At 52.2% G+C, this 9,756-nt stretch overlaps 1 protein-coding gene across 1 annotated transcript in view; it reads left to right on the plus strand.

Moving 5' to 3' along the window:
* The window catches only part of MYOM3 (myomesin 3), a 47,713-nt gene extending 39,429 nt beyond the window's left edge, over positions 1-8,284 (plus strand). The window contains exons 29-37 of the mRNA XM_072827815.1: positions 329-439; positions 2,322-2,409; positions 2,950-2,988; positions 3,231-3,339; positions 4,438-4,601; positions 4,833-4,869; positions 5,068-5,090; positions 5,829-5,884; positions 6,839-8,284. Of these exons, the coding sequence (XP_072683916.1) occupies positions 329-439; positions 2,322-2,409; positions 2,950-2,988; positions 3,231-3,339; positions 4,438-4,601; positions 4,833-4,869; positions 5,068-5,090; positions 5,829-5,884; positions 6,839-7,132 (921 nt within the window). The 3' untranslated portion in view covers positions 7,133-8,284. The remainder of the gene's footprint in view (positions 1-328; positions 440-2,321; positions 2,410-2,949; positions 2,989-3,230; positions 3,340-4,437; positions 4,602-4,832; positions 4,870-5,067; positions 5,091-5,828; positions 5,885-6,838) is intronic.
* The last annotated feature ends 1,472 nt before the right edge of the window (positions 8,285-9,756 follow it).

Below are 9,756 nucleotides of genomic sequence, written 5' to 3' on the forward strand. Positions count from 1 at the left end.
AGAGAAGAGATACGGTGTGAGGAAGGAATAGCTGAGACCTGGGAGGGAATTAGCTAAGAGTGAGTATGGGGGTGGGGGAGAGTCAGATTTGTCAAAAAAAAAAAAAAAAAAGAAAAAAAGAAAAAAGAAAAAGAAGAAAGAAAGAAAGAAAGAAAGAAAGAAAGAAAAAGAAAGAAAGAAAGAAAGAAAGAAAGAAAAAGAAAAAAGAAAAGAAAAGAAAAGAAAAGAAAAGAAAAGAAAAGAAAAGAAAGAAAAATGTGGTGAGTTGAGTTTTTAGTTAAAAAAAGAGAAAGTTTGAGGAAGTCTCTTCATTCCCCATCTCCCTCAGGCGACCAACACCAAGAAGGAAACCCACTTCCAGTGGTTCTTCCAGAAGAGAGAGGCACCGGATGGTCAGTACGACCCCCAGACTGGAGTGGGAATTCTGTGCATCGAAGAGGTAAGTGCAGCTCCAGCTTCATGTCTCCTACCCTCCAGGCAGCACCAGGAGCACTGGGCAGGGAGTCAGGGGCAGGGCCAGAATCAGGGTGAGGCACGTGAGGCACTCACTTTGAGCGCAAAATTTAAGGGGGCACTAAAAACCCAGTAAGCGAGATTAATAATATTTCATGCAGTGTTTTTTACAAAAAATTAATGCATAAAAAGCCCATGGAGGGGAAAATAGCAAAATCTTAAATAAAGAAGGAACAATAATACTGATTTTTTTCCTTTTTATTTGGATTCCATTTCTGGCCCTGCCACTGTGTGGCCTTGGGCTAGTCACCATCCTCCTGTGACCTCGGTTTTCATCTGTTACATGAATGGGTGGGAAGGGATGCTCTCTCCGGGCACCTGGGTGCTCAGTGGGTTAAGCCTGCTCCCTGCTCAGTGGGGAGCCTACTTCTCTCTCTGCCCTGCCCTCTACTTGTGCGCTCTCCTGCTCTCCCTCCCTCTCTCTCTCTCTCTCTCTGTGTGTATTAAATAAATAAATAAATAAATAAATAAATAAATAAATAAATAAAATTTTTTAAAAAGATAAAACTCTTAAAAGAAGGGATGCTCTCTCAAAGATTTGTTCAGTCTAGGATTCAGGACAGGAATGCTTGCTCTGTGCGAGGCAGGTCTGGGCGGAGCAAAGCAGGGCTGGGGCTCCATTGTCCAGCCCATGACCACCTCCTGGCCTCCAGAGGAGGGTGGTCTGGTTACGATAGAAACATAAGGCTTGTTCTCAAACATTCCATGCTTTTCTGCCCTGCTGCTGGTCTCTGTGGCCTCACTGGGTGCCAGGGAGGACTGGCACCAATGCAGGTTTCCTGACTAGGAAGGAAAATAATGATTTCAGGGTCTTTCCCCAAATCCTGGCCAGGATTTGCCCTTTGTCACCTCCTTACACAGAGCTGGGCGTCAAGTAGGTGCTTAATAGCTACTGTGCCTTGTTATAACAGCCCGACCCACTGGCACAGAACTTTCCAGGTTCCAAAGGGTTACCTCCCTTGATCCTCACAGCAGCTACAGCACCTGGCCAGGGCAAGGATTGTGCCACCATTCTACAGACGAGTAAACGGAGGCTCAGAGGTTTACATACTAAGACACAAGGCTGGAGAGTGGGGTCAGAAGTCACTCCAATCACCCTTCCCCCAGGTTTGGCTGGGACTTTGGCACCTTCACTGGGGAAAGAGAGGGGTACATAAGAGAAGACTATTGGGGTTCAGCCCTGTGATCCCCAGATTAAGGGCTGTCTCTGCCTTGGATTCTTCCTCAAAACAGACTATGTAGACCTGGAGTGGGAGGGACACTTCCAGGGGAAGGGGAAGCAGACAGCACTTCCCAGGACCTGAAGGAGGTGCTTCAAAAGCACAATCCAAGTTCTTGCTTTGCTGAGTGTTAGTTCAGACTTCATTTGGGGATGACGAGCATGTGCCAGAAAGGAGCCCCTTGTCATGGGCCAAAGACAACTCACTTCCTTCAGGAGAAGTGCAGAGGGGTTCCCGGGGTTCTCCATCTGAGGACCTCCAGGGAGCAGGGTGGCTCAGGTTACCCTGTGAGGAGAGCTCATCATGCTCTGCTTGGCACAGCTGCCTGTGAATCCAAATGTGGGGTGTCTGCTTCTGCCCTCAGTTCCCCCTCACTCCCACCCTGGGCCCAGACCAAGCCTTGAACTTGGAATCGAAGAGCTCTGGAGCTAGAAGGAGCCTTAGAGATCACCCATTCTAGATGGTACACTGAGGCTCAGGGAGAAGAGTCTTACCTAAGATCACACAGCTAGGGGCGGGCCTGGAGTCCGGGCTGATTTGCACTCCTTCCAGAACCCATGCTGACACCATCATCTCTCTTCTTTCCAGCTGTCCAAAGAGGACAAGGGAATTTATAGAGCAACAGTTTCTGACGATCGAGGGGAGGATGACACCATACTGGACCTCACAGGTGAAGGTAGGAGCTGGCAATGTTAGAGATGGGCCAGGAGGACCCAGGAGGTCACACAGAATCAAGAGACATGATATGACCTGTGGGGTAAAATGTATGGGATCCCCATATCACTTGGGGCAACAGAGAGGCCAAGTGACCTCCCCAGGGCTGCACAGCTGGTCAGTGACAGAGGCCTGGTCTGTGATACCAACACCTATGTTCTCTGCAATGTACCACAGTGAGCCTAGGCTTCAAGACCCAAAGCCAGAGTTCGTTCCTCCACCCTCCCCTGGGCCCCAGACTCCTCATCAGGCTGTTTGGTCCAGCCTCAAGAAAATTGTCAAGCTGACCCATTTGTCTTCCATCCATAGTGCCCCCTTGCCCCATCCATCAGGGAGTGCCCCAGACCCCCTCTACCCCCAAGCCATGGGAGTCATCTCACAGAGCTCCCCATGCTCTGAGCTGTCCATGAGTGTCACCAGCCTTTTCCAGGGACGTGCCCACCCCAGGCACATCCCTGGGAGGGCCCTACATCAACTAATCATTCTCTCTGTCTTCCTCCAGCCCTGGATGCCATCTTCACTGAGCTGGGCAGGATTGGTGGTAAGCAAGCCCCCCTCCCTGCTTTGCTCAGCCCTGTCCTGATGCAAAGACCCTCCAGGGCACCTCCAAACAGGCTCGGCTACCAGGCATAGGTTTATTTTCCAACCTCAAAGACTGAGGGAGAAGTTCCTGCCTCCTCACAATGAGGCATTCCCCCCACCACACCCCCAGAGCAGGGGTGAGCTGGCTGGCCCCCATGTGTGCTGCCCAAAGGACCTTGGCTTTCTCCTTTGCCTCTCCAGCGCTCTCTGCGACCCCACTGAAAATCCAGGGGACTGAGGAGGGGATCCGGATCTTCAGCAAGGTCAAGTACTACAATATCCAGTACATGAGAACCACCTGGTTCCACAAGTAAGTTGGCTTTGCCCTGGAGCCCTAGCCAGGCTGGGGTGGGGGCGTATAGGATGGAGGAGGACAGGCACATCTGCCCCAGAGCCCAGTCCCAAGGGATTGGTAGAGACAGGGTCTCCCACCAACTGCAGTGTCCTCAGAGGGAGTCAGAGACAGGGAACAGCAATTAACAGAAGGGAGGTTCCCCAGGGAAGGTGGGAACCCTGGTGATAAAATCATTTTTCCAGAACATCCATGGCCACAGAAGGATCATTGTCTTAGAGCAGCATCTGGGAACTGGGGCGGGGGGGGCGGGGGAGGGAAGGATGCAGAACGGGGGAGAACCAGAAGGTCGGGTGGGTCACGGTGCCCTTGTGGGTCTTTGCAACCTTAGCAAACTGTGGCAGCCAGGCTGAGGGAGAGGTGCAGCAGAGACTGACTGAGTTCCAGGGCTTGAAGGCAGGATGGACAAGTTGTCCACAGAGACTCAGCCTGGAGCTAAGTGACCACAGACAGTTTGCGAGCATTATTTTCCCAGGGCTGCTTATCGTTTGCGTGCCTCGGCCTCGCAGAGCAGACATGACTGCCCCTGTCCCATGGAGAAGGCTAGGCCGACTTGGTCAAGTTTGTCAAATGAGTGAGAACCAAAGCCAAGAGCTCCTTTCCCAGCTAGAGTTACGGAGCCCAGTGATCAAGTCCAGAAGTGTCACTTCTGCGACATGACACTGAAGATGTGGACCAGGTGTCTCCAGGAATGGAGTTTAAGGAAAGAAAGGAAGGAGTTCTGTGGTTTTTAGGGGCAAGGGAAGGATGACTGTTAGAAGAAACACTAAAGGGTTTAAGCGGAGCAGAATGAAGAGGTGAGGAAGTGACCCCTGCCCCAAGGGTGGAGGAAGTGGTAGGCACTGACCCTGGAGCCCCGTGTCCTTAGATCCCCAGCCTGAAGGACATGTCACAAATATAGGCTCGGCACTGGAACACCACACACCTGGAAACAAAGCCCCAGGAGAGGAGTTTGGGGCAGGGGGTGCCTGCAGACCCCCAGCCAGCCAGCACCGATGAGCAGGGCGGCGCTGATGAGCTGAGCCGTGTCAAACATTTCTATGTCCTCATATCCAGAGAGAAACGCCTGGAGAGTGGTGACCGGGTGAGGGCTGGCAACACCCTCGATGAGATCTGGCTCCACATCCTGGACCCCAAAGACTCAGACAAGGGCAAATACACCCTGGAGATAGCCGCGGGGAAGGATACCCGGCAGCTCTCCACGGATCTCTCAGGACAAGGTGAGCTGTCCACCTGCCCGTCCACAGAGAAACCCTGTTTAGAAAATCCCAGAGTCCTTTGAAGGGCAGGGTGTGCGGGGGCCTCCCATCGCCCCACCCGATCCCAGCACTGCCCTGAGAGCCCACAGGAATGGGAGGACAGTGGAGGAGCAGTCATCGTGAAGCCCTGTCCTGCAGGGCACAGGGACTGAGGGGTGACACGCCTCTTCTCTCCCCCTTTCCTTCCAACAGCTTTTGACGACGCCTTCGCTGAGCACCAGAGACTGAAGTAAGTGCCCTTCGCATCTCTTGTGTGAACCAACTTGTCCATTCTGCCCCTTGGGGTGTGGTGCAAGCTGGGTACAAGGACCCCCTCCTGGGAGCCCCGGCCAGCTCTGCCCCTCCCGCATCACCCCCTCACCCTTCCCAGGCGGGCCTGTCCTTCAACAAGCGCAGCTCGAGCCTTTTCCCCATGTCTGTTTTTCAGAGCCCTGGCCATCATTGAGAAGAGTAAGTCCCCTCGCATTGCTGTTGTTTTCGTGTCTGAGTTTGGGGCAGCTTCCCGTGAGTTTATGCCTCTGGGCAGGTGTCTGAAGTCCTGGTACCCCGTGGGGTCTGTGTGGCCGTGGCGGCAGCAGCACACAGGCAAATGGATGGAAAGGGGCCCGAGGATGGTGGACGTGGTGGGTGTGGACTGAGCAGGCCTGCAGACAAGGTCAGGGGCAGAAGCTGGGGCCTGCAAGGCCGGGAAGATGGGAACGGGGCTGGGCGGGCTCTCGAGGGGAGGCCTGGGGTGGGACGACCTCAGAGCTGAAGCTGGTTCTGGCTGTCGGGACCCAGGGGCCTCACCTAGTCCAGGCAGGACACAGTCCCAACCCTGGAGGAACGAGGCTTGGCCTCTGAGCAGCAGGGATGCCACCACCAAGCCCACATACTTTAGTTTCATCGGGTGTCCCCAGCCAGTTCCTCCTTCCCAGTTCTTGAGGGCCGGGGCACCTCACTGTCACCTCCAGGTTCCACCTGTTATAAGGATCGCTTCAGGTCAGTAACAGAAGCACAGTAGGTCCCCTATCTTCTGTTAGTGAAGGCAAGGAAACATGGAAACAAATCTAAAGGTTTCCACCCAAAATGATGAAAAGAGAGAAAAGAATCATTGCTTAAAAATAAACCCCGGCTCTGCGGAATCTGATTCTGGGAAGCAGCTGGCAGGAAATCATTCATCACTGGTGTCTCTCTTTTCCCTTCCAGATCGTGCCAAAGTGGTGAGAGGCCTGCCAGATGTAGCCACCATCATGGAAGATAAGGTACTGACCACCCCAGCCCGTGGCCGGCGGTGCCCCTCTTGCTCCCTCTGTATCCATCAAAGCTCATGATACAGTGTAGCGCCATGGACTCAAAAACCAAATTTGCCGGCTCCACCAAGGCCAGGTCAAGTGGCCACACCTCACTGGTCATATGTGGTACAAAGGAAGACGCTGAGCCTGGTGTCAGGCCCACGGGCATCACAGACTTCTGTGAACTTGCATTTCCGTTACAGGAGTTCTAGTAGATGATCCCTAAAAGCCCTTCTAGAACTGAAAGTCTGCAAGCCTCACGTTCTAGAAAATGATTGCCGATGTGCATGTGGTGCTTACTTTGTGCCAGGCACTGTTCCATATATATGCACATACCTTAGTTTGTTTAACATCAAGGCAACCACAGGAAACGAGTCACTCTTCATAGCTGAGGAAACTGAAACCCAGAGGGGCTAAGAGACTTTCCTAAGGTCCCACAACTCGAAGGGACCGACCTGAGATTCACAGAGTCTGCATGTGCCCAGCTCCAGTCTGAGTGTTTGACCATTACACTACAGGGCCCTGTGTTAGAGCTTGTCCAAGAGGTTTCAAACCCGATTCATAAATCTTTGTATCAAAACAACATAGTCTTATTTGCACGGTAAAATCATAATCATAAAATGGCATGTATGCGACAAAAAGCAAGAAAGCAAAATTCAGGCCAGTCTGGGGCAGGTAATTGCTAGGGTGGTGATGGTCTGAAATTCTAAGTATTAGTCTAGAAAATTTGAGGAGGATGTGGGAATAAAATAAAACGTCTCTCCCTTTAATGTTATCCTTTTATGGCTTACAGTAGAACACACATAATTCATTTTTCACGGGGAGCAACTTGTACTGGGAGCTCTCTGGGGGGAGCGAAGGTGAATGCCAAGGCGGATTATAAGGAGGGGAGACTGAGCATTCCCTTCCTGTCCTTTCCAACAGACCCTGTGCCTGACCTGTGTCATCTCAGGAGACCCCACCCCTGAAATCTCTTGGCTGAAGAATGACCAGCCTGTCGCCTTCCTTGACCGCTACCGCATGGAAGTGAGGGGTTCGGAGGTCACCATCACCATCGAAAGGGTCAACAGTGAGGACAGTGGGCGCTACGGTGTCTTTGTCAAGAATAAGTATGGCTCTGAGACAGGACAGGTCACCATCAGCGTGTTTAAGCACGGGGAGGAGGCCAAGGTGCTGGAGAAGACGAGAGGGCATGCGGAGGCACCGCCTGTGTTCTAGTCTGCATGGACCAGTAGGGTCAACCAGTGGGTCACAGCCTGGCACAGGCCCTGGGTTGGGAGGGGAGGGGACAGGATGGAATGCAGGACGGGGTGGAGGGGCAGTGAGAGTGGCGTGGGCACACGAAGCCCAGAAGCAAAGACCTTGCTGGGGTCCTGAGGGGTTTTGGGGTATTGGGATCGGCACCGGACTTGCAGTGGGAGAACTATGTGCAAGACTCTGCTCCAAGTCCAACTCCGTGCGAGCCTTGCGTTTCTCATCTGCTAAATGGGAATTTCTGCTCCGATGGATTGTTTATGAAAGACCCTTGATAAACCATATTCTGGGGCTCTCAACAGGAGGCACTGTGCCTTCCAGAGGGCATATGGCAACGTCCAAACTTTTGGTTGTCACAACCGGGGGTGTCTGCTGGCGTCTAGTAGGTAGAGGCCAAGGATGCTCCTAACCCACAGCTCCCCACCACATAGAATTATCAGACCCCAAAGGGCGGTGGTGCCAAGGTTGATGAGCCCGGGCAGATCCCTTCGTTAGGAATCTGTATTTTCAATTCGCTTCCCTTCAGCAAACACTGATCTGAGCTCTACCTCTGCCAGGCGGAGGATATTACTGGAAGCCCAACCCACCCTCGAGGTTTCAGCCCAGTAGGAGAGACAGACCTGGGTACAAAAGACTCCAGGACAAGGCAGATAAGGATCACAAAACGGATCCAAAGAAAGTGCCACTAGTGGTCAGAGGAGGGAGATAGGTGTTCATCTCAATGGGGAAGGTGGACGTTAAAACACCTTCGCAGAATCAGCAGAATTGGTGTTGGACCCTGAAAAATAGGTCCAATTTGGCAACGGTATTGAGAGGAGGACATTTCAGGAGGTGGGGAGATGCCGCCTAGCTGGCCTTGGTGCCAGGCGGGAGAGGTGGATGACCTCAGGACCTCGCCCGGCTCAGGGCCTCTGCCTGGCGTGACAATACTGGTTGGCTTCAGTGGACCCCATTGGAGGGCATGTCAGGGCCCTCCAATTTCCTTCTTTTTTAAAATAAGATTTGGAGGGAGTGAGGTTTATAAAATTATAGATGTTTGTTGTAATATTTTAGGAAACCCTGAATATTATAAAGGATAAAATAAAGATCATTGATACTCCTGCCACCAGGAGATCACCGCTGCCTCTGATTTCTGGAATGGCTTCTGAACTTGAGGATGAAATGAATCTTTCCTACGTCTGCCACCTACACGTGTACGCAGGCGTGGTGGGTTAACTTGCACCCCCAGTTGTTCGTGTTCTGGGCTACATGGGGCAGTCAGACCAGGTGTTTAGCAGTGGGGTGGGGGATGGGGGCATGGGGGTGCAGGGGGGTGAGGGGGGGGAATGTGACTGGCCCTGGCTGGGAACAAGTATGGGAATTGTGCAGATCTTAGAGAGAAACACACCTAGGGTTGAAGCCACAAGCTCACTGTGTGCTCTTGGGCAATTGTTTTCCTTTCTCTGGGCTTTGCTCCGTTTCCCATCTGTAGAACGAGAAGGCTGAACGATCATTTTTGAGGGCCCTTCCAGCCGACCCTAAAAGTTTAATCACCTCCCAGAACTTAACTCTCTCTTTTGCTTTGCTCTTCTCGAAACTGTGGTGCAAAAGAAGGCTCCATCCTAGCCCCTGCTTGCTCCCACTCTGGTACTTGGGATCTCAGAGTCGAGACTTGGCTTCTTTCATGTGTCACTGCAAAATATTACACATTTCAAAGAAATCGGAGAGCATGGTATCAACGCACTTCCTGCTTAGAGCCCTACCAGCCTCACATTTGCTTATGTAAGTACTGCGTCTTAACACAAAGCACTTCCGCTTCTCCTTCACAGGATCATCCCCACACACAGGGAGGAGGTAGGTGGAGATCATGATGGTCACATGCATACAACACTTCAAAGATTATGAAGCGTTCTCGTATCTCATTGCTCATCAGATCGAGTGGCACAGCATCACTGGCTCCATTTTCCCAGGTAGGGCAGTTGAGACCCCAAATGTAAGTGGCAGAGTCAGGACAAGGACGAGATTCCCTGGCTCCCGGTTCAGAGGATGTTTTGCTTTACTATGCCACCCCTGGATAATGTCCAAACCACCGGCCTTTGCCTTCTTCTCCCCTTCCCAGCCTGTTCTCAATGGCCTCTACTCCTGCCCCCAGCCTAGGCTGCTCTGGACCCCTATGGTCCCCCCTTAATTACAAATCCCACTTGCTCCTTCTATTATTCTTTTAATGGCCTCCACTCCTGCCCCCAGCCTAGGCTGCTTGCTGGACCCCTATGGTCCCCCCTTAATTACAAATCCCACTTGCTCCTTCTAATATTCTTTTAATGGCTCATCCTGGGAAACATCTCAGTTGATCTAGCCTGATACCCAGTACCCTATGTGGGACTCAGAGGGTCAGAACTTTCTGGTTTTTTACCTAGTGGAGCCCATCAGCAAACATCTGATCCCAGCATTCTCTAGGAGCCCTCTGTGGGTCTCCCAACGTGCTAGACTTCCAGGGAGCCAGGCAGGATTAGAGGAAGGATGGCCAGTGAGTACCCCTTTATCCTACCATCAGCCACACGTCTCCTACAGGTACTTATTTTGCCACCTTCCACATACCAGCCCTAGGT

This window comes from Canis lupus, chromosome 5 (assembly GCF_048164855.1).
Source record: "Canis lupus baileyi chromosome 5, mCanLup2.hap1, whole genome shotgun sequence".
NCBI classification, from domain to species: domain Eukaryota; kingdom Metazoa; phylum Chordata; class Mammalia; order Carnivora; family Canidae; genus Canis; species Canis lupus.